We start from the raw sequence: 24,070 nt of genomic DNA on the forward strand, positions 1-24,070 counted from the left end.
GTACCTTTTGCATTAGGGGAGACAGTCGCAAGTGACATAAAGCACAAAGACACCAATATACAGAGAACAACTCTGTTGTGCTCCCTGTCCAGCTAATTCAGCTTTCCTTTCCCATAAAAGGCTGCCTCGTTCTTGGCTTGGGCCAAGCAGTCGTAGGATGGGCCGTCGACTCTTCTGCAGGCACTGAAGTGACTGGTGAACGCCGGCCGTGAGCCGAGGTCCTCGCGCGGCTGATACTGCTCAGGTAAGGGCCCCGTCTCAGCAGAGCACCACACAAGCGCAGCTGTCCAGTGCAGCTCTCGGGGGAGGGAAAAGTCTGGCCACTAGCATTACTATCTTCTATTACTGTAATTTAGCGGGACTAAGTTAGTAACAAAAGCCTTATTTTAATGTTAGAGCATTAAGCAGTTAATTGTGTTAACGTGCACAATGATCTCAGCCTGCTTTCCCATAGCAACCACACCACGAAAGGCCATTCAGGGACTTTAGCAAGCAAAACAAAAAATGAAGAGCACTGAAATCACGTCTGTAAGATGTTACTCAGCCTGGAACGTTTTCTTTTAAGCTAGCAAAGTTTCAGGAGGTAAAGTAGTTCAGTGGAACTCTCACAGCTCACTCTCTGTCCTGCAGGTCTGGCTTTTGAGAGATTTCCTCTGAGGCTGTGTAGCACAGGCTACACTGGGAGCTTCTTATGCCCAGGGATCCGCACTTCCCGAAGCGCAGGCACGCACACACGTGCAGAGTTGTATGAGACGTGCTCTGTGCTTTCTCATAACAAGTTTTCAGAGAGAGCACAGTGAACCATCCCTGTCCCCATTACTTATGTAAGAATAATTACTGAAACTTGAGCTAAAGGAACCGGCTCCAGGTGTTTTAGTCAATCCCTTAGCTGAATCAGTTTTACATAAACTTTCTCTACCCTGTTCTGAGAAACATCCAAAGTGTACAACACCCGTCTCCTTCCACTTGCAGAAACCTCAACTCATTGGTAGGCAAATATATGATCTTGTAAAAGGTGATATAGATCTGAATGGCAGTTCCTCTTAGCTCAGAAACATTTTCCTAAATTGCTCTCCTCGAGTCTGTCTTGTTAATATAAAGTCCAAGGCATGATCAGTCGTTCCCATCGCATCACATTGACCATTTGAGAATGATTACTGAAATTTGAGTTGAAAGAGCCTTTGGAAATGATCTAGCTGTATGCAAACATTTCAGATTTTCACCCTTTTTTTTTTTAAGGAAGGCAGATTTCGTATGAATTGCACAAAAAGCAGCCAACTTTTCTTGAATATAGCATAAGTAGATATTTCAGGCACCACAGGGATAATGGTACTTTTAGAGCGGTATTATTTCTGCAGCTGTTTTACAAAAAAACCCTGAATTGGACATTAACATGTTAGGAAGGAAAATGCAGGGGTGATGGAGATGACCAGGTTCTCAAGACAGACAGTAGGGTGGCAAACTCTGTTGAGCTGCTGGCCAAAGTACCTAGTACATAAAATGAATAATTTTCACATTCACATTTTAAGAACTGATACCACTTTTCTCTGCCTGAGGTGAGGAAATACGTATGCCACGCGATGTTATGTGGATCAAGTAAGCACTCCTGATATTTCAAACCAGGCCTGTCTTAATGAGATGACATACTGTGCTCCACTGCTCACTCTTCAGTAATAAACCCCAGTGTTTAAAGACTGTCTGAAAAGTGACAGGGATTTCTGGGGGTTGAAGGTCTCTTGTTCTGACAGTGCAAAACTGTGAGGCTCCAGCTGAGGGCAGAGCAACAGGAATACCGTTTCTTGAACGTATGTTTTAAAAAATAGATATTGTGCAACATGTTAAGCAGACCCCACATTATAATGACAAGAAGTGCAGAAGGACTTTCGTAAACATAAGTGAATCAGCTGACAACTACCAAAGTGATCTTAAAATCCACATTGCAATTGTGGCTGGAAGTTTAAAGCAATGATGCCACCTTTTCAGTAAAATTGAGCTCTCAGGAGAGTCATTTCTCCTGCCTTTGGGTTTTAGATCGTTCAGTGCATTATGAATCACTCCTCTACAAAACCGCACATAGGATAAGCTCTTCTAGTATATCTCCCCCTTAACTAATGCAGGTCACCACTGGAAAAAATGTTGCATTTGAAGGGATAATACATAAGAGGGTTTGGTGTCCTGAGTTACATAATTCTGAATTTGGCTATGTGGGGAGGAACATGCAGAAGTATCAGATTGTTCCTTGAAGAATCTGTTTTAAAATGTTTGTACAAAGGTTTTTAATCGGCTCCCTCTATTTCACGAAAATACCCGCCAAATCTGAAAGGGCAGAGGACCTTCAGGACTTGTCTTCCACAAGCCTCATTTGGCCAAGACCACTGCACATTACAGATCCCCCAGGTGTTACGTAAGCACAGTCTCTTTACTGGGGGATAAAATCTCTCCCCTGTGGCAATAAATGATCAAATGCAAGTGCGTTTGTCTTGGTGGCTCTGGTTTTACAGGAGCAGAGATGGGTTCTTCAGCTGGAAGGGCAATGGCTGACCTCTGAAGAAATACTTGACCACCTTGCTGCTTTCTGTCATTCAGTGTAAGACTGTGCTTTTGCAATTTAAAGGGTTTCCTTTCTTCAAAGGCAAGCTAAAGGTGGCAGCTTGCCTTCTCTGGATGTAAACCAGAGTGTGTACTGGTGGATGGATTTGTCTGAGATGCCAGAGAGAATTTATATGCAATGGTTAAAACCTGCTGCCTTCTTTCGACTCACAGACACAAGGAAATAGCTTTTGTTCAGATACAGCATGGTAACTCCAGAGGAAAATACCTGAATATTTTCATAGAATCATAGAATCATTTAGGTTGGAAAAGACCTTTAAGATCGTCAAGAGCAACTGTTAACCTAGCACTGCCAAGGCCATCACTAAACCATGAGCCTAAGCACCATATCTACATGTCTTTTAAATACCTCCAGGGATGGGGACTCAACCTCTTTTCAAACACTTCACACCAGCATTTCTTGTGGTTGTCAGAGGTTGGGGAATGGATTCAAGACCAGTTAGCGATTGGCTGCAGCTACGACACTCCTGTTGCTGAATTATTTTTTTCTGTGTTTCTCTTGTCCCAGTCTGACACTTGCCTGCAAGGGCCGTTGATTAAGGAGATGAGTGACTTTGCCTGTTCTATTGATCAGAATAAATTACCGGCAGCTAATGTATGGACCTCACAAAAGTGCCTTTGACATGGTGAATTGTGCTCTGTTGTTCAGGTAATTGGGTTGTCAGGAAATGTTATTGGTTACTATACAGTTATCTCTTATAGAATATTGGCCTGTTTCATGGAAGTGGACAAAATCTTTTAGACTTCCAGTTCCCAGGATGTCATGAAGACTCTGAGTAAGAAGGAAATAAGCATTCTTCTTGATAGTAGTGACAGTAGAAAAAACGTTTTGACTGCTGTATGTTGGTTTTCCATCCCTGATTTCTGTAAAAAAGAAAACTACTTTTCTTGTACTTGCAAGTTCAGCAGGCTTGGTGGTTGCCAGCATTTGCAGATTCAGCTTAAAATGTGGGACAAACGTGCTGCTTAGGATAGTATTCTTGCCAACAGTGAGACTCAAAATCTTATCAGTGGCTTTTTGATGTCTGAGAAGGATAGAACAAAGCTGGGTATGTTGCAGAGATGACAAAGATAAACTTGGTTCTGTCACACCACTACAGAACACACAAAACACACAGAAACAACAAATGAGGAGCAGGAAGGTGGTTTTACACATGCTTGTTTTTAGAGCCAGCTTCCACACTTGCAGGCCATGACATCTGCAAAAGTGAGGCAAATGCAAACAAAGGATCCTCATGAGGCTAAAAAATAAAAGGAGCTCAGGAGCTCACTCAGGGTGTTTGCCTGAAGAGCTCCTACCTGAAAAAGTCTGGGCTGTTGTTTTCCTCTAATGCTGTGAAATGGCAATTTTCTAATTGAAATTACAGGAGGCAGAGAAACTTCTTAGCTTAAGACAGAAACAGCAAAGAAATAATCCTTTCTGATCATGCCTTCCCCTGGCTGTTTCTGCATGTGCTGTGTTTGAATACATGTATATTGGTCATATAGTGGTATGGCATTTTAAACTTGTCATTCATTGCCCCAGGTGAGAGACACAAATAAAGAAGGGTTTGGTTTCTTTTTTAGTTACTGGATCTAGATCAGTGGGAGGGTTGATACTAACAGTAGCTGCAGGGAAGTTTAGGTGATCAGATGGGTTTTGTGTTTAGCTTTGGACAGTGAAAATTGGGGCAGTTCTATATGAGTATGTCTCTTCATGTCCCGCTGCTGTGAGGTTCTTTCCATATTTGTCTTCACTACTGCCCCAAGGGAATGGCACTGACACGGGGGTTCAGTAAGACATGGTCCTTCAGGTAACAAAACCTTCATCTGTTCAAAGCCCTGAAGAGTAGAAGAGCACAGACTGGGAATATTTGATGAGGAATCACTGTAGGCAGATGCAGTGTGGGATGCCATATACCCAGCAGAGCACTTTTGCATAAGCCAGTGTCACAGCTTTCTCCCTCACTGTGGAGAGTCAAGTTACTGGAGCCTCAATGTGACCATATCCAGAGGCAGGTCTGGCTGGCTTCCGTGTGCTCCCTGGGCCAGCCACAAAGAGAGGAGTCCGTGCGTGCTCTCAGCACCTGCAGTGGTGGCCAAGTGCAGCGCAGAGCTTGAATGGGCCCCAAGACTGCAGATGGACCTGCCAACAGGCTGCTGGGCTTTGGTTCTCTCTAGGTCCCACAGGAGCAGTGCTGACCACCACGGGGTGGTTTTTCTTTATATCCTGCTAGCTCTGGAAGTCTCATCTCTGGAAATGCCAAACCGTTACAACTCCTGTGGGAACCATCTCTCAGCAACCCACACAACTGCTCTGCAAGGTCTGTGTCAAACAGACCTGGTCAGGTCCTGGTGTGGTTGGAATGAAGGAGCCACACTGGTGGGAGCATGGTGACCTGTGGAAGCTCTCTGGCCAGTGACCGCATCAGTTTCTCTATAGGCAGGGCTAGTTTCCTTCCTCAGGAAGAACTTGGTGCTTACACCAGGAGTTTTGTCCACCCAGCAGCTTTGTAGACCCAAGGGGAAAGGAATGGTTAAGGAATGGTTTTTCTCTACCCGATTCAGTCCAGGCCCAGTACCGATAGCTGAAGAAGGGCTGTGGGCAGCCCCCCTCTGCCATTGCTTCTGTAGGAGCTCTGTGATTCTTAGAACTCCCCTGAGTTTTGGGTTATCAAGCGCCCCTTGTTGCAGCTGCATCAACCGCAGAATGGCTCATTTACCAAGCACAACAACGGGCTCCTGTTTGGGCAGGATTCCACTGGCAGTCTGTGCCTGACCTGGAGACCTTTGATATTTTGGCTGGCAGACTAGTTGTCTGTGCCCTGCTTGGTATTTCCCTGTAAAATACACTCTAGGTTGTCCTTTCTTTAGGAGTCGTTACCCTTCCTCCCACTTGTTTCTGAGCTCAAGGATCACTGCGAATGCTCTTAGCTGGAAGGTCCACCCCTTTCTGCACTGAGCATGCAAACCCACTACCCGCTGCTTCCTTGCCAGACAGCACAGCGTTCCAGCTCAAAAGGTGTCTCTGAGGTCCTGCAGCTGGACACATCTGCATTTCCAGCTTTGCTTCCTGGAGGGGGCATTTTACATGTACAGTACAGCTGCATACCACCAGCATCAACATGAGCAGGAGAGGCCCAAGAGATTAGGCTGCTTTGGGCTGGTATTTCTGGATCCTCATACTGCTGCTTTTTGTGGATATCTTTGCCTGCTGTTACCCAGGGATGACAGGACACATTGGAGGAGTTTGTGAATTCTTCTGATGGGAAGAGCATGCTTGCCTATACCATTCTTACCTTTTGATCTTGTTGATATTTTGATCTACTTCTTGCCTTTGAAATTACATGGAGTTTTCTTTCTCCTCCTCTTTTTTAGAGAAAAAGGTTGAGAGAGGCATGGAGCTTGAAAGAATCATTCGAGACACACTGACATGCTTCATCCAGTCCCACATCCCTGCTGCAGACCTAAGGTATGTTGAGATAGGAAGAACCAATATAATTGTTTTAGCTTGAACTCTGTGCTAATTGTCCCTCTGCACATCATACTGAACTCCAAGCAGAGCTTTGTAGCTTTCCTGTGCTTTGTGTTGCTTTTCCTTAAGTCAGATCCAGGATGCAGATAATTTGCACAGGCTCTGATGTGAATGCTTGAACAACTATCGTTTAGCATTGCAATCTAGCAATGTCTTTTCTCTGACAACCAAGATGATTGATTTCCTGCCCAGTAATACACATTAGAGTATGGGATTCCCTTCATTCCACAGTGCTCCCAAAGGGCTTTCTGAGCAGCATAATGCTATGTCAGGGCTCTCCCTATTTTGAACTCTGCCTGCATGCAGAAATACAGCCACCTCGAGGCTGGAACACAGCAGCTGGTTTTGCAGCCAGTGGCAGCAGTGACACAAGTGTGGAGAGCAGCAAGCAGAGAACACTGTGTCCCATAGAAATTGCAACTTGACAGAATATGATGACCTCAGCTGAAACACCAGTCAGCACAGAAAAGTCAGGGTTTGAGCACTTGGAATATTTTGGTTAGCTCAGATGAAGCACCTACAGGAGCACAGCACCTGGGCACGTGCTGGGGCTTTCATTCAGTGCTGCCCAGGAAGGAGGACAGCATGCAGCATTTTATCTGTAAATGCTTCCCACTCAACCACTGACCATCTGCTACCTGGCTTTACTGGTGGGATCTGCCCACAAGATACAGTCTACATAGGTCCCTTCTGCTGCTCTATTAGAAAGACACAAGGTTAGGGGGAATGGGGATGGAGAGAAAGAGAGAAAAAATGGCCCTGTTGACCCTGCTGCCGTGTCCTGTGTTCTCTCTGTCTCCAGTGGGATGGATGATGTTTTCTTCTCTTACATCACGAGTGTCCTGGAAGAGCTGGGCTCACCAGAGTCCTCTGAGGAGACCTTTGACATGGACACCTTTGTGGAAATGATGGAGGCATATATTCCTGGTTTTGCAGAAATCCACAGGTATGTGAATGCTACTGCTTTGTACGTGCATGCCATGCACTGGGGGCCTGGACCCAAGCCCCTAAGTACCATAAATCCTTTTGTTATACCCACTTGAAGAGTTATTAGTACCAAACCATCAAGATTAAGTCAGACTTTGCCTGAATATACAAAGGCTGATCCTACTATAGTTTGCATAGTTTGGCCTTCTGAAATACCAGTGTATTTTATTGGGCTTCCCATCAAGCCTTGTCTTTCTATAAAGATGTAGCCAAGTAGGATAGGCTACTTCTTTTATTCCTCACACTAATTATACACCTTCTGTCTCTTGCAGTGGGGATGTTTGTGAAATGATGTTCTCTCTGTCAGAAAGACTTGGTGAAGCTCGCGACAAAGGTAAGTTACACAGACAATTTCAGCACAAGAAAGTATATTCTGCACATGTTTTCAGTAGTAGTGTTTGGAGTTGAACAATGTCACCGGATAAAATACAATCTTGTTTGCTACATTTAGGATCTCATAGGGTAGCCTGAATTGGTTAACAATTTTTTTTGGTAATGTTCAGTCGGATTTTGATATTAATGCATGGGAGGTTTGAGTCATATGGAATACTGTCCAAGACATACTGGCATGAGAAACACTGGACCAGATCTGCAGATACCTCTGTTGAGATCAAATCCAGAGTAATAAGGAAGAAACAGCAGGTACAGGGCTGCTTGTTGAAATTCTACTGTACGTTAGTTCTGAAACTGAGGATTTCTGCCTGCCTCTGATAGCCATCTGCCTAAGCGACGCTACCACTGGGCAGCCCATGTCAGGCGCATCATCAAATAGAGAATCCAGCTGATCATGTGTATCACTTCTAGACTTGAGCATCCTCAAAGCTGACTTCCCATTCACCCATGAATCCTGGAACAGATGCAAAATCAGCAATGACGTGCTCTAGCCTGCACTATGCAGGACTGCAGAAGACTACACTATCCCAATGTCCCTTTCTAACCTCAGCATTCCCAGATCAGCTGGATTGCTATATTAATCAGCCCCAAAGGTACTTCCCACTAAAGAACAGATGGTGAAGTGCCTGGATGTTCAACCTTTCAGGACACACCAGTCTGGGGTTTGCTTATCTAGCAACATCACTGCTGTCTTAACAGGAGCCAGAAGGCTACACAGCATAGAACATACAGTCCTGTCTTATCTTACTTGCTGCTTTCTTGAACTTGACAAAACCTACTGCTCTGCTCTAGTCCCCTGCATCCTACCCTTTGAGGATCCTGATGTAGCCAGAATGTGGAAGGACAGCACCATCCCAGTTGTAGAGAGGACAGAACAGAGGTGAAATGATTCTTTTTACAGTGACACAGAAGGAGCCTGGAAAGGGAGATGCATCAGAGTAACCTGATCACAGGATGTGCTGGCTCACATACAGCCTGGGGACTACCAGCATGTATTCCCAAATTTAAAATCAAAACCACACCTTAGTTAAAATTTAGAGCAAACACCAGGGAATTCTTAGAAATGTAACAAAAATACCATAAGTATCCACACCAAAGCGCTAGAGGGCTGAGAATTGACAGTAGAATTGAATTTGCAAGCAGCTCACACCTGGTAAGGCCTGGAAATGCAGTGCTCGGGCACTCCAGCGTGTGCTAGCGCGCTGCCTTTCTGTAGGTCAGTGTGAGCAGAGCTGCAGCTGTCCCCACTGAGGGCAGGAGGAACAGTAGTGCTTCCCAGTCTTATCACTTAAGAAGGGATTTGCTTTGGCACACGATGCACTAGCAGTCTAATGCCAAGAAAAAGCACAGAGCTCTAGCCTTAGTGGGACTGTTCCTCAGGAGATATCACTATGTCTTTAAGAAAAACCTGGCCAAAAGGCCGTGGAAAGCAGGAGTGAAGAACCTTCTGAAGACCTGACGAAGGGCCAGGAGCCTGGAGCTGGAGCCTGCAACGGGGAAAGGCTGTGCACTCCAACAGACGGAGCAGGGGCCCAGGTATGAGCACCCCACAGAGGAGCAGGAGCACTGGGGACAGTCACCCAGCACTAGGCTACCAGCACCACCTGAGGGCATTTTCTGGCTCTGGAAGGAACCACAGCATAGGCTGTGACACAGCATCACTGGTGTCTGTGATCTCCTCTGTCGTGTGGCCTGAGCAAGACTGTGTCAGTAAGCGGAAGACGAAAATTATGTGCTGACGGAAGAGTATGAGCCATCGCTCTGGCTTATCCTTTCCATCCACTGGAAAGGATGAGCCAGAGGGATGGTTGAGAGAGCCTGTCCCAGTGCCCTTGGAGATCCCACAGCAGCACCGTGGGGACACCTCTGCAGCGCTAGCCAGGGTCCACCCTGCTTCACCCTGTTCCCCTAGCCTCACTCCACAGTTTGAGCTGGATCACCATTTCTCTCCCCAGCTATCATGCAGTATCTGCACAGGAAGCAGTCATGTCTGGGTGTCACTCCCAATGACGCCGTTCCCGCCCTCAATGAGCTGTGCTGTGCACTTACTGAGCTATACAGCACTGAGTCATTGGCCCAGCGGTCCTGATCCTGCAGCACCATTCAGCATGACCCATGCTACAGGCAGTGCATCACCTGGCAGATTCCCCCCAGCTCCTTCCCCCACGCTCTGCTTGCTGTTTCTCCAGTACTGATATCTTCCTGCTCTGCAGCGCAATCATTCTCTGTCCACAGCCTTCTAGCAAATGCTGCTGCTGCGCTTCCTTATGATGTAGCCCCAGGTCACTGTGCTTAGCAGTCCCTTCCCTTTCTGATCAAAGCATGTATAACTTCACAAGATGAGCGGGAGTTCAAGCATTCGCACCACAGTGTCTGGAAAGCTTACTCCTAAGGAGACACATAACATGGCCACATAGATGAGCCAGTTCACAGCAGTCCTACTTTAAAGAAATTTGAAATACAGGGGGAGGAGATTAAGGAAGAGTGATGCTTTGTCCTTGCAAGCATACAATCCCCTGTTATCTTCAGAAATGGGATTTGGTCACGCTTGTAAGGAGAGGGAGTCTTCAGCTAAGGGCAAGCTGAATTTCCTGACAACACAAAACCAGAGAGGCCCTTTTCAATAGCCCTCTCCTCACTGTGTCCCCAACTTACCTCTGTCTCTTGCTCCAACTAGGAAGGCAATGACTTGAAGGATGGGGTGGAGTTGCTACTGGAGATGTTCCCAGCCTGTACTGTGAGCCAGGCAGAGAAGGCACTCGCCATGGCCTTGGGGAACTTGGAGGAGGCAGTGCAGTTAATTGTGGAGGAGAAGGTGGAAATCGGCCCAGCAGGTGCGAGCGTGAAGGTACTGTATTCTGAGCTGGGTGGCAGCGGGCCAAGGAGCAGGGCAGAGCTTAGGGACAAACAGGTGTCCCAACTGTCTGCTGCAAGCGGAAGCTTTGACCGCAGGAACTTTCCGTGCAATGAGCTGGGAGGATCACCCAGAGCAAACCCCCTCTCCCTCCCTTGGCTCTCCGTGTGCAGGCCATGCCCACAGCCGAGCCAGCACCCCAGCGGAGCTGTGGCTGGCACCCCCCTTCCCACAGGGGCTGGAGTGCTGCACCAGCAGCTGGGCTCACCGAGTGAGCAGGTACACCCCACGTGTTGTGCTACTCATGCCCCTGCCTTGTCTCCTCCCAGGAACTGGCACGGCCCCGCAGAGCGCCCAACCACGAGGAACTAAAACAGGTTATCCTACAGAAGTAAGTACCCAGCAGCAAAGAACCCCTTGTTCTGCTCCCAGCAAAGGAGGTGGTGGCAGTTAGGGGAAGGTCAGAACAACAATGTGGTCTATAAAGAGCTTGGGGTGTACAATGCTTAGAAAAGAAGCAGTGAAGCTGATTTGGGTATAGCTGAACACATCTAAGCACAAATACAATCATGAGGTGGGAAAAAAAACAGGTTTGGGTTTCTTTCAGAACTCTGGCACAGAAACAGGTTACCTGCACCAGCTGGGTCACAGCGCTGACTGTGTGAGGTTTCAGCCTCCTGCAGGTATAGTGTAAATCATGGTACTGTCAGCTGAGGTCCTGGTTAAAGGTTCAAGGCACAAACATCATGCTGCAGCTCAGGTAACACACGGTGACTCGTAGAACTACAGCAACTCATTCATAGCTCCATCCTTGGAGACAGTCCAAACAAGGCTAAAGATATCTTTAAGAGACTGCCTGCACAGCAACACTGGGAAGATTAAGTCTCAGCTGCTGAAGGTGTGAATTCAACGCATTTAAAGAAACCTCTCTGAAGTCCCCATATGGACTTCTTGGGAACAAAAGTGGCTTTAGATTGGTTTACCTTTATTCATTTCCAAAAGCATTTAATTCTCAATAGGAGAACCCACACTGTGGTTTCATCGATCTGCTTTAAGATCTCAGCTTTCATGAGTATCCTCCTGTGGGCACATAGATTCCACATGTCTATCCAGCCACATCTTTTCCATCACTTTACATCCTCCCCAGTGACAGAATAAACAGCCGATGGGCTAAGGAAGATAAAGCAAGGAAGAATGGCATCCAGGCAGAATTAGCAATCCCTGTCCTTGCCTGTCTCCTCTGCAGGCTTGTTTCAGAGTAACATGCAAGGGAACAAAAAAGCACCAGCTGCTAGTTATGTTTCTGGGAACTTCACTTTAATGACATTTTGGCAACATCCTGTACTTTAAACATCACTCAAGCACAGGTGCAGAGAGCAGATCACCATAGCTGAAGATACACAGGAGCAACTGTACTAGCTACTGAGGGAGAAGTCATGGTCAGCTGTGTTGTCCGCCTGCTAAACCAGCACCAAGTCTCAACAGTATTAACTCAGCAGTACAGCAAGCTAACGCTTGGGCCCTGATGCTTCAGTCACACAGGGCTTGAGGTGATGCTTTTATGAAGTTGCTTCCAGCACAGACCTGTTTCGTAGTCAGGTAGTAGTTGGAGTGGGAAAGGAACACCATCTTTTCAGGGCAGAAGCAGCCAGCTTGGTCCTGTGATCTCACCTCTGTCTCCTTTGGCTGCCGTCACTTGGGCTGAGAAGCAGCAAAGCTGCCCCAATGGCAGAGCACGCCAGACCTTGGCACCTCTCTCAGTTCTGCAGGAGCTATCGGATTCTCAACAGCCTCAGTTTTCAATACCCTTCACATACGACCAAGGATGCTACTCCAGGGGAATCCTCCTGGATTCTCACCAGAAGGATGACACACTTGCCCATTTCATCCAGAGGGGAACATTAAGTGCTTCTACCTGCAATCTAAGCAAGTAGGACACATTGCACAGCCACAAACCCGCCAGGGGAGAAAGGAGGTAGGCTGTGAATAGCCCCAGGCAACGCATGTTACAGTGTTCACTGAATGCTTCTTGTGTTTCAGATACATGATGGTGGATAGCGCAGACGATCAGAAAACACATCGGCCAGCTCCACCCAAAGAGGTAAGAACAGCAGTCCCAGCTCACCAGCAGTTTGAATGTCCTTTAGCGACAAAGTTTAAAAGTCAGGCTGCAAGTCCAAAAAGCAAAGGGGCAAGCCAAAGGCAGGACTGTTCACAGAGCCTGCTAGTCAGCAAAGAGGGAAGATCAGCTTAGCTAAGGTGCTGCAGGGTCTGTCAGTTCCTACCATCCCTGACTGGCACGGCTCCTGCTCCCCGCCATCAGACAACTTCCTTCCCAGTTTTGGCCAAGATTCCCAACACAAAGGATGGGTAAAGCAGCCCAGCCCAGTCTTCTGGCACACACTCCCCAACAGCACGGCTCTGCTTCTGCTTGTCCCCTCCCTTTCCCTAGCAGTGTGGCTGTCCATCCACTTGATGTTAATGTCTTTCCTCTCCAGGCTCCCAAGAAGTTGATCCGCTATATCGATAACCAGGTGGTGAGTACAAAGGGAGAAAGGTACAAAGACATCAAGAAGCCTGAGAGCGAGGAGATGAAGAGAACCTACATCAGCCTCAAACCAGCCAGGAAGTACAAGTTCCACTGACAGCCAGGTCCTCCTGCTCTTCAGCCTCCACCTCACCAGCCAGGCATGGCAGGACGGACACATGGCACTAGGGATGAGGGGACTCCTCCACCTGCCACTAACTGGAACTAACCTGGGAGCCAGGACACTGCTTGCAGCTTCCTCAACTAACCCGGTTGCTGAGGAAGAGCCTTCTCTCCTTGTGTAGCTGTCCCTCTGCCCCCAGGGGCACACCACAGTGGCTCTCTGGAGCCTGGGCATTCTCTGCTATTCCTTGCATGGGACATTTTTAGATCTAAGATGTGGCTTGTGCTTTTGCAGCAAGCTTTTTACAAGTCTGTGTGCACTGTTGCTTTAAATTGAGTGCCAGTGTTAATAAAGATGATGCGAGTTGGTGTGTAGTTCAGCTGAAGCATGCACGTACTTTACAGACACCACCTCCCATCCCTCCTGGGGCCAAAGATAGGAGCAGGGTCATCGTCTCTTCCCCTAATTACTCTCTTCGTGTTCACCACAAGATGTGGCTGCTGTTCTGTTAACCAAATGGTTAACTTGTGGATACAAGGGCTGAGGCTGAACTCCAGACCAGAGCTAGGCTCTCCCTGCCAACACAACCTGCAGCACTCCATAAACTCCAGCTCACAGCATGGCCAGGGCTCCCGCCATTTCTCACCACTGTTGAGTGCCAAAGCTCCAGCCACACGACATGGAGCAGGATATAGTAGCAGGCCTGGGCACTACTGAAATGTTAAGTCAGAGTCTGGAAGAAACAAATGGCAATGACAAACTGCTTTCAGTGACAACACAGCTGGGTTTGGTGCTTTTCCATCAATGAAACTGCAGTTAGGAGCATGTTCCCCCTGAAAACAACTCCCACCTTGCACCAGCCTAAACCAGTGCCTTAAGCCTGGACAGACACACTACCTGCGCCAGGGCCATGCCAGCCTTTTGGTGCCAGGCTGGCCAGTGGCCATGGGCTGGAGCTGGCCTCGCCACCCTCCTCCCAGAGCCCAGAGGGGCCTGCCCTCTCCCAAAAGGAGGGCTGGTGGCTTCTCTGCTTTCTGCTCCAGCTGGCCTGGTTTGTTCCCAACAGCTCTGCTGGCACGCCCTGCACACCCCCACCAGGCGACAGTCCTCATCAAACGCTCTCCTGCTCTCTGGACAGCTGCCACTTAGAGATTTAAAATACAACAAATAATAAATCCTATCTATTAGCTGGCCTGGCCAAGGCCTGTTCAGCACCATGGTGTTCCTGCAAGTCACTTGCTGTCTCTGCGCCACTGCAGAGGGAGTTACTTTCCCCGGAGGCACCAGTGAAGCCCACTCACAAACACCCAGCGGCTGCTAAACAGCCCCAGAGGAAGGAGTGAGCCCCACTCAGGCCAGCCTCACCAACAGGACCGACCTCTCCCTCTGCACATCTCTGCAGCAGCCAGTTCGGGCATCCTCCCGGGATCCCAGCGTCATGTCAGTCCCCCCTGTCCCCAGCAGCAGCAGTTCTAGATCTGGAGGTTAATGAAAGGGGCAAAGCCAACCACATCCTGCAGGAGAACAAGAGCCCTCTGCAGTGGAGGCTCCACATCCAGCTCCACCCCACGGCTTCGGAGGATGCTCAGGCTGGACTCGGCCACGTTGTGGCAATGCTTCACCTTCAGCGAGCGCAGCTTGGGACAGTACTCAGCCAGGACCCTGCCAAGAAAGAGAGCACATGCAGGTTGCAAGCCAGGACTCCCAAGTGCACCACTCACACTATTCTCTACTCCCAGCAGCCCAGCGCTCATGACTGTGCCACAGTGCACCATCCTTTGGGAGCAGCACCACGGTGGCCTGAGAGAAACTCAAGGGACATGGTTAGATCCCAGAGCTACCCTCTGTGACATGCTGGGGAATTTGATGTTAGTAGAACACAGTGCCTCTCCTGAAGGGCCTGCTAGTGGCTCCTCCCACTAGACTGAGCTCTCATTGCTTTCAGCATGAAGAAATCTGATCTTTCTCTCTGGTTCTCTTCCTCTCCCCACCCCAGACACCCGCCATCCCTACCCTGGCTCCCCACGTTGCTCAGTACCTGATGGAATCATTCTTGACTCGCAGACACCCCGTCAGGTCCAGGTGCTCCAGCTCGGGGCAGCACTTGGCAATCTCCTCAACCGCCACGTCGCCCACGTTGGCATTGACAGCCAGCGACAGAGACTTGAGCCTGCCGCACTTCTGCACCAGGTAGCAGATGGCCTCATCCTTCAGCTGGCGACAGGCCGTCAGGTCCACAGCCTCCAGCGCCTTGCAGTGGTCGGCCAGGCTGCGCAGGGACAGGCTGTCCACCCACTCGCAGTGAGCCAGGGAGAGCCGGCGCAGGTTGGGGCAGCTCAGCGAGATGGCCACCAGCGCGTGGCGGCTGAGCTGGGCGCAGCCCTTCAGCTGGATCTGGTGCAGGTGGTGGTTCTGCCCGATGACCGGGAGCAGCTCCCTGTCCGTCAGCCAGTCGGAGCAGTTCTGGAGTGCCAGCTGCTGCAGTACTTCGTTGTCCTTCAGCAGGTTAACAAAAGCAGCTCGAGGGATGGCAGGTCCGATCTGTGTGGGGAACCAGGAGGTATGAAGCATCCTTCAGGGTTTCAGATCAGCCTGATCCTCACCAAACACCCTCTCTCCCCTCCTCTCTTCTTCTGTGACAGTGGCGACCAAAGCCACCCCATCTCCTCATCCCAGGGCAAGCCCTGCCATCAGGCTCTCCTCCCCTCATGCCAAGGCTACTGCACAAGCCAGAAGATGCTCTGGCTTCTCCCATCATCACCCCTGAATTTATATACTCACGATGAGCTGCACACCTCTGCTCTCCAAAAACTCTTTGCTAGACCACTCTGTGTCCTCACAGAACAGCAGCTACTCCTGTCTTTCCAAACCCCAGGCAGTGTCTCCCAGGGCCAGCACAAGCTTTCCCTGAAGACCAGGCACAGAGTTATCTCTCATCAGACCCACCCTATTGCACAACCTCTGTGAGCACTGACTGGCCATGCCACCCCTGAGCTGGCTTGTGTTTCTGCCAGCCTGTGCCCCATAATGGCCGGGGTGAAGCTTCCAGGCTCACCCCTCCCAAGGCTTCTTGCTAAAGACACTGGCATTGCTGGGCCCTGAATCACCGCCTCTCCTCCCTGAGCCCATCTGTCCAGTCTGACACCCAAGCCGTGAACCGGAGCTCCTGAGCAAAAACCAACCTCCTCACCAGGGGTTTCTCCTCCCCACAGAGTCAGATGTTCCCCTGCTAGCTCCAGAGCAGTAGGACATCTGTCTCCCCCAGCCTCAGAGCCATCCAATACCTGGCTTGAGTCAAAGCAGCGCATGTTGGCCAGGTACAGCTGGATGAGAGACTGGAACGACTTGCTGACCCTCTGCAGGCTCAGGAGCTGCTGCAGCGGCAGATGACAGAGGATATGTGGAACCAAGATGTCTTCCCAGGGCAGGTCCAGGAGGCATCCCCTGGAGGGGGTCAAACTCATCATCAGACGCCAGGGAGCCAGGCTACGGTGGGAGCCAGGCTCGATCACCTCACGCCTACTGCCAGGTGCCTCTAGGAGGAACCGCCAGAAAGAAAGACTCAGCGACGTCTCCCACAGTCAGCCCACAGGGTAAAACCCCTCGGCTAGCCACCAGCGGGGCAGGCACCTGCCACCTGCGTCACCTCCTCCCCAGCCTGGGACGTTCACTGCTCAGGCATCCGAATCCACCTGCCTGCGCTGCCCTCCAGGAGAGCTCGGGTGGGGCTGCCCACCGGCTGCTTAAGGAGCCCCGCTCCCTCAGCAAAGCAAGTGACTGCTGCAGCGTTACCACACCGCCCGCACGGTAGCGGTGCCTGGCTTTCATGCCTAAACCTCGCCCTACCCGGCAGCTCGTCCCCTGCGTCCAGCGCCGAGCCACTCGGGCACCGTGCGAGGCGGGGGGGGGGGGGCAGGCGCCTGCTCCTTCCCGCGGGGAGCTACAACGCTCCAGGCTCCCCCCGAGAGCCCTCCCCGCGAGGAGCGGGGGCTCGGCATCTCTGCGGAGAGGAGGCCGCAGCCCGGACGCCGGGGGAAGGGCAGGAGCCGAGGAGGCAGCAGAGGGGTGCCGCCAGCCCGGAGCCCCCGAGCTGCGCTGGAGGCCGCGCTCAGATGGGCCCCAGCAGAGCCGCAGCTGGGGGGGGGGGGGGCTTCCTGCGCTCAGCCCCCGCTCCCCGCCGCCCCACGGGGCCCCGCTCGGCCCCAGAGCCGCCCCCGGGCCCGGCTCCCCGGCCTGCGCACCCCACCCGCGCCTCGCCTCCCGCAGGGCCCCACGGCGCGGAGGCGGCACCCCTGCCCCAGCCCCCCCGCTCCCCAGGGCCGGCCCCGGCCCGGTACCTGCGGCCCCGCCGGGGCTCCCCCGGCCGCTCCATCCGGCTGCGCCTGGCCCCACCCCCGACGCCGGCGTCCAGGCGCGACGTCACGGCGGCGGGCGGAAGTGCGCGCGCCCCACCGCCCCGGCCCCGCCCCCGGCCCCGCCCCCGGCGGGAGGCACGGGCAGCCCCGGGGCGGCGGGGGGGGGGGCACCGGGCGGAGGAGAGCGAGTGCGGCGCCGCGGGCGGCCAGCGGGGCCCGGCGGTCACAGGCCCCACCGGTGCCCCAGCGGCTCCCGCACGCCGCTCCCAGCGGCGCGGCGCTCGCACCGGCCCCGGTACCCCAGCTGCCCGTGCGCACCGCCCGTCCCAGCTCCCCACTTGTCCCAGCTCCCCGGCGCACACCGCTTGCCCACGATCGCGGCTCCCCGGCGCACAGCGGCCGCCCCGGCTCCCCGCTCCCCCGCGCACGCCCCTGCCGCCGGCCCGGCGCATGCGCGGCGGCGCTGTCCGTTCAGCACCACGCGGAGCCGGGACCCGCCGGGACCCGCCGCTGCCGGTGAGCGACGGCGCCGCCCCCCGCCCCGCCAGACCCCCCGGCCCCCCGAGCCCCCGCCCGGCCCCGCCGCTCTTTCGGCGGGCTCTGCCACCCCCTCCCCCCGCGCAGGAGCGGAGGGACCCCCGGGAGAGGCCGGCCCCCGAGGCTGACGGCTCTCGCAGCACCGCCGACCGGCAGCCGCGGTACCGGGCGCCCCCCACCCCACCCCGGGCCTGGGACGGGACGGCACTGCCCGGCCGCGGCCCGCCGCCCCCGGCCCGCTTCCCCCCACCCTGCCGACCGGGTCCCCGCGCTTCGCTCCCCCGCCGGTGCCCGGTGCCCCGCCTGCCCCCGTAGCCCCGGGGAGCGAGCGGGGTCCGTCCCCTCGCCGGAGCCGCCGCAGAGGAGCGGCCCGGGCTCCTGCCGCCGCGGTTGCCATAACGACTCCCGGCAGCGCTCCCGCAGGAGCAGGCGCTGCCGCTTCCCCAGCGCTCCCCGCCGCCCTGCCGTTTGCGGGGCAGGCAGCCCCGCTCGGGCGGCACCGCCACCGGCGCACCGCGCCTCAGAGCCGCCCCGGACGGGTGACCCGCCCCCGGCTCGGGTTCCCAGCCCTGCCGCCCTGCGCAGCGTCGCGCTGCCGGTCACTGCTGGCAACCCGCACTGTGAAATGGTCCCCTGGCAAAAGAGCAGGGCCCGCGTACAGTGAACGCGTCCCAGCTCCCGCCTCCCAAATTCCCTGGAACAAGTCCCAGGTTCCCTGGAAAGCAATGACCTGTCTATGCACCCTGGTCTGCTCATTCCCTCCCAGCGTGGAGGCTGGTTTGGGGAAAGGTCTTCTGACCCCAGTGCCTGTCCAGGCTACCCGTCTGCCCCTGCACGTGTAGCACCTGCCCCCCTGAGGGCCCCCCGAGTTAGCACGGTGCTTTTCTCATTTACAGAAGGACAAGCGAGGCAGGGATTTTCAATTTTCTAAAGCAGCTGGGAATGGCCCCAGCCATGGCCTGGGATGGCCCTTCCTTCTCCCGTGGTGGGTGCACAGAAAGCTCTGGGAGTGCTGATCCTGCTTCTAGACCAGGAGGGTTCATTTTGCCCTCAGCAGGTTTCAGCCTTGTACTCACCCTGCTCTTGGTTCCTGCTGTGACATAGAAGTGTGGCATCTGGCAAGGAGTCCCTTAGTATTGCCCCTGTAAGTGAATGACTGTGACTGAAGCTGGCTACAAGGAGGCTTTTTGAAATAGTGGTCTTTGGATAGGAGGTGAGGGAGCACCAGCGAGCAAGGGAACGCAACGCTCAATTACATCTGGCCTTCACTGAAGGCTTTCTGTGCCAAAACAGACCTGGCTGGGAGCCCCCAGCTCACATTGAGTCCTTGCTCAGAGGAGCTGTGTTGTGGATTGCTTGTTATCCTTCCTGAGCAACACGTGCGCTGGGCTGGCAAGTGGGACCTGCTCTGCTCCCACACCAGCCTCTGTTTATGTTTTCCATTTCATCTGATCCAGCTGGGCTGACTGAGTCACTTCCCCGGAAGCGTGCTGGTGGCGGGGCTCAGAGGAGGGCTGAGAGTCAGCCCAGGCAGATTCTGGGTACTGCAGGGAGGTTGGGAGGCACTGTTACAGTAGAGGCAGAAGTGAGACCTGGTTGTGTGTGTTTGGCCTCTGTTGCATCCCAACTTTTTCCTGGCTTGCGACTACACAAGCTTGGCCCTGCCCATGGAGAAGGTGTGAAGACTCTCCCACCTTTAATACCCGGTGCCAAGGCAGAGCCTCAAGAGCTGGTTAGCGTAGGGCCATCTCCGCTGAGCCACTCATGGGACTGTTCAGGAATCACACCTACTTCAGCTCACTTCAGCCTGCTTGCAGGGCAGCAGTTATTGTGCCAGGACTGGGGCACTGCAGCATCTCAGGTGGTGCTGGCTCTTTTCCAGATGCAGCTCTCAGGGTCAGCATTGCCCTGGGAAGCAATGAACAGCTTTCAGATCCTACAGCCTGAAAACAGGTTCCTTAACACCACAGCAGGTGCTGTGGGGCATTTGCTCTGACAAACCTCTTTAGCCCCTAAGCCTAGTGCAGCCCTAAGTTTGCTGTCTCAGCATTTAGAGGAGTGCAAGCAAGATGGGGAAGAGCAGGGTCAATGTTCCGGCTGTGTCAGGGCACAGAAAGGGCAGCTGCTCCTGAAAGGGCAGGGCCGTCACCAGCCGGAGACCAGGCACTCGATACCTGGCCAGTGCCCAGTGAGGGCATCCAGAGCTAGACACAGCTCAATGATCAACAGGCACAGCCATGGTGGTGGGGCATGCCTGAGGTCCAGCTAGGACATCAACCCCCAGGGGAGGATCCAGATCAACAAAACCCATAAACCAGCATAAGCATAGCTAAGCATACCTAAGATAAAATAAGCTAAGCTGGAGACAGCACTCCTACAACATTGCTCAAGAGCAACTAAGAGCCCCAGGCTGAGCTTAAATAGAGTCCCTGGGCCTATGGGCAGGAGTGGTGGAAGCTCCAGGTGAGGCTGGTTAGGGCCACTAAGGTTTATTAGTGCCCCCAGGGCCCTGACAAGCTGTTGGTCTGTGGGGGAGTTAGTTAGCAGGTTTTACTTTACAGTTACTGAGATGTATGTGCTGTGTACTAGGCATCATGGACAGTTTCCAGCTGTGAAATGCTCAGACTGTTCTGTTTCTTCTTCACAGTTTGGATGCAGAAAGAGCATCAGAGCCTGTTACTGTATTGTAGCACTGTACACTGAGACCCAGCTTTACACTCCCAGGATGTCTAGCGGAGCTAGCAACCTAGGACTGCACCAATGGTAAGGATCCCAAACCAGTACCCTTCTTGTGCTTGTGTCTGTAAAGTTTTCCTACATGCAGAGTGGCTGTGGTATGGCTGTACAGCACTGCAGCACAGGGCCTAGGTGGTGTTACTCACTGTAGCTCAGCAGTGAAGGGACAACCCGAAGCAGGCAAGCTTGAAGGACCAAAGCTTTGTTCTGCTCTGCTATCTCAGTCAAGAGTTGCAGCAAGCTTCTGTCTTTCTGGTGGCATATGCTTTGCCTAAGGGGGGGCTGCATTTTTCTTGAGAGTTGCCTGTAAGTCTGCTTTTAAGCTTCAGCTAGATGCACATTTCTAGTTGAGAAACTAGAAATACGGCAAACTAGTCTGCCAAAACAGCTTCCAGAGTTGGCTCTGATGTCAGGGGGGTCCCTTAAGATGAGGGGAATTTACCTTGCCAGTCAAGCAGTAGGATGAGGGTAGAGCTTTGGCTAAAAACTTCCTGCTATAAGCTTAGATAACAGCCAACTTCTAGATTTTAAAGAGGATGTGGGAAAGATTATCACAACTGCTCCTGTAACACCAAGCAATTCTCTTAATTTATCTTCTAAAAGGGAATAAAAAGGGCTGTGGTCCTGTTCACGTGCAAGTCTACCGGTGTCTGTAAGTGCTAGGAGTTCAGTGATAAGCCTGGTGGAGATGGGTTGTGAGAGATGGGGAAATGGAGCTGACAAGCACTTTAAGTGAACCCACCTGGCCTGGCTTCAGTGTATGTCCTGGTAGCTCCATGGCACAGTGGTGTCATTCAGGCAGCCCCAGCTCCTGGCTTAAAGAGGGTGCCCTTTGCAAGATCAATAAGCTGAGCTTGGAGGTGCTTCCCTTTCAAGGGGGAACTGCAGCTGTCATGACTCACCAGGCATATGCCCATCACTTCTGTTTTGTGCCCTCATAAGACATTGGTTTGGACCAAGTGCATCTGAAGCTAGTGCTGTTCCCAGAAGCAGTGCTGGGCTGTGACACCCGTGGTGCTTGCAGGGCCGCTGGGGAAGTGCATTGTACAGGGCTGAGCCCAGGCATCTTCAATGAGCAGGGGACACTGGTCAGTCCCACAGCTCTCCTGTTATCTCAGTGACCACTGATGTCCTGTGAGGAAAAGCAGGGCTCCTGCGTCAGGCCTTGAGCTGATCTGTAGTGACGAGAGACCAAGCTGAGCCCTTGGGGGGAGGAAGCAGATTAGCTCACAACGGTTGCTGCAGCTTTCCTGCATCTTCCTTAAAAACATATGGTGCTGGCTGCTGTCGGGGCCAGGGCATGGCCTTGGGTCTGATCCTGCTGGCATCTTCATCCCCCCGAAGTGAGAAGAGACTTCAGCCAGCTCTACTGCTGTGAGGCAGCGCTGGTGCCTAGCTGTACTTTTGAAGAGTCTAGAGGAGCAGCTTGGTCTTGACCTCATCCTTTGGGAAGCAGGGATGAGGTTTAGGGAATTGGGGCCTGAGGGGAGGGAGCCTTGTGGTTTGAAGAGCTGACCTCAAATCAGAACTCCAGGCTTTGGTTCCCAGAGGTGCTCCTGATTTGGTGGCTGATCTTGGGCAAGTCTTCCCCACCCATGCCCATTGGCTTTCCCCTTGCACTGAAAATGCAGTTATTTCCATGTTATTACCATGTCAAAGGTGTATTAAGAGGTTGGCTGGGTTTCCTCAAGCCTGCTGGGGTCCCTGGAGGCTGCTGCTGTGGGAGGGTACAACTTACTTTTAGGAGACTGGTATGGTGCCAAGACAACAGTAACCTGTTCTCCTAAGATCTATCTTCTTGTATGATGGCTTGGCACCTTGCTAGCTAAATACCTCTAACCTTGCAATGACTTTGGGGGCATTTCCTTTCAGTTTTCTACTAGTCTCAAGTGGGGCAAGTGGCAAGGTCATTTCAAGGACACTAGTAATTCTGCAATGTTAGCACCTTAAGGTGTGAGAGATGGCTGCATGCAGCACCCCAGAAGTTGGGTAAAGTCTCTCAAGACTGTTTTTCCTTGGATTCTTACCAGGATCTTTCAAAGGATCTGTCTCCATATTCTCTCTGGCTGCAGGGTAAGTCTGATGCCCTCCACCACTCTCAGGGTTGGAGTGGACCATAGCTGGACTTCTTGGTTGCATGGGAGAAGGTGTTGAGCTCACAGAGCAAACTCTGCTCTTAGTTAAGTGCTGAGATGGCACAGTGCCACCAGGAGCCACTCTTAAGCTGGTGAAACAGGAACCCGTGCCTTCTGTTCAACCCCTCCCTGTAAATGCCACCTTCCCCATTCTCTTTTTTGAGAAGAGAATATGACAAAACAGTCAGGGCTAAAAAAATAAATAGAAGTAAAGCAAGGCCAAGCTGTGCAAGTCAGGGTTGGAAGAGGAACGTGCATGAGGAGCTCCTAGCCACACACCAATGCAGGGCTGTTATGAAGCATCTCCCTTATGAATCCACTGCTTCCAAGCTTTCAGCATGTCCTTTGCATGTATCTCCATACTGTCAGGTTTTACTTGGTTTCCTTGCTATGCTTGTAATTACTGATCCTTAACTGACCTTTCAGGGTTTTCACACCTTTTATACAATTCTGTATGTGACCACATTCTCCCTGTGCTGGGTCAGGCTGCGTGCCTGCAGCTTGCTGTCTCTTTTCCACATAAGATATTCCCTGTATTCATTGCTCTTACTCCTCCTTACACCTTTCCCTATGTGAACCTTGAGGCTGAAGATGGGGGAAGGGATCACATCTTACTGTTGCAGAGACTAGCTGGAGAGCAGAGCTGAAGATCTGTGCTGCAGCGCAGCTGTGTCCTGGGAGGCTACACCAGAGAACTGGTGATTTGGGTGGTTTCAGACTAAATTTGTCTCCTCGGTGCAGTGACTCACCACGGGGAGGTGGGTCTGATGAGTGACCTGCTGGCACCCAGGAAGCTCTGTCCTCAGCACAGAGCACACCCCACCAGCCAGAAATCTCCTCATTGCTTTCCTTCAAGACCATCTTTTCCCTGAGCATCTTTTTACCAAGAGATACTCCCACACAATTGTTCCCCTAACTACTGTGTAGGGAGATTATTTATGGCTCAAGCTGTGCTGAGGCCCCACCTCCCACGTCCCCAGGACAGGTTTTACCACTCTGGCATTTTTGCCTTCATCCTGACTGAGCAGTGCTGGTGCAGGGGGAAGCCCGCTTGCTGTGCTCGTGCTGCCCAGGGCTTGGACAGGCTCAGGGGATTTCAGTAACAGCAGGTGTTCCAGGGGTGTTACAGAAATATTTTGTTACAGCTCACTTTGAGGCCCAGCACACATCTTTCTCTCCCTCCTCTCTACTCGCCTCTGCTCTTCCGAGCCAGTGTCCCGCCTGCAGGAGGTAGGGAGCTGGGACACTGGGGAGGGCACTGGCAATTGGGCAGGCAGCAGCTATCCCTTGCATAGCTG

The 24,070-nt window shown here is 52.3% G+C and overlaps 2 protein-coding genes across 3 annotated transcripts; one reads left to right on the forward strand and one right to left on the reverse strand.

Moving 5' to 3' along the window:
- The first annotated feature begins 5,930 nt into the window (after positions 1-5,930).
- CUEDC2 (CUE domain containing 2) lies at positions 5,931-13,062 on the forward strand. 2 transcript variants are annotated; one of them, XM_009481829.2, is made up of 9 exons: positions 5,931-6,061; positions 6,927-7,070; positions 7,384-7,445; positions 8,907-9,040; positions 10,182-10,371; positions 10,550-10,592; positions 10,681-10,749; positions 12,399-12,459; positions 12,857-13,062. In XM_009481829.2, the coding sequence occupies exons 1-9, from the start codon at positions 5,937-5,939 to the stop codon at positions 13,001-13,003; spliced, it is 975 nt and encodes a 324-aa protein (XP_009480104.2). In that variant the 5' UTR covers positions 5,931-5,936; the 3' UTR covers positions 13,004-13,062. The 2 variants fall into 2 exon arrangements, with proteins under 2 accessions (XP_009480104.2, XP_009480106.2); XM_009481831.2 differs by lacking the exon at positions 10,550-10,592 and having other exon boundaries at positions 10,182-10,352; positions 10,688-10,749.
- A 52-nt stretch (positions 13,063-13,114) lies between these two features.
- FBXL15 (F-box and leucine rich repeat protein 15) lies at positions 13,115-17,374 on the reverse strand. Its single transcript, XM_075717948.1, has 4 exons — positions 17,347-17,374; positions 16,294-16,544; positions 15,048-15,550; positions 13,115-14,671 (listed from the first exon to the last, which is right to left on the reverse strand). The coding sequence occupies exons 2-4, from the start codon at positions 16,474-16,476 to the stop codon at positions 14,482-14,484; spliced, it is 876 nt and encodes a 291-aa protein (XP_075574063.1). The 5' UTR covers positions 16,477-16,544; positions 17,347-17,374; the 3' UTR covers positions 13,115-14,481.
- Positions 17,375-24,070: the final 6,696 nt, after the last annotated feature.

This window comes from Pelecanus crispus, chromosome 10 (assembly GCF_030463565.1).
Source record: "Pelecanus crispus isolate bPelCri1 chromosome 10, bPelCri1.pri, whole genome shotgun sequence".
Taxonomy (NCBI): domain Eukaryota; kingdom Metazoa; phylum Chordata; class Aves; order Pelecaniformes; family Pelecanidae; genus Pelecanus; species Pelecanus crispus.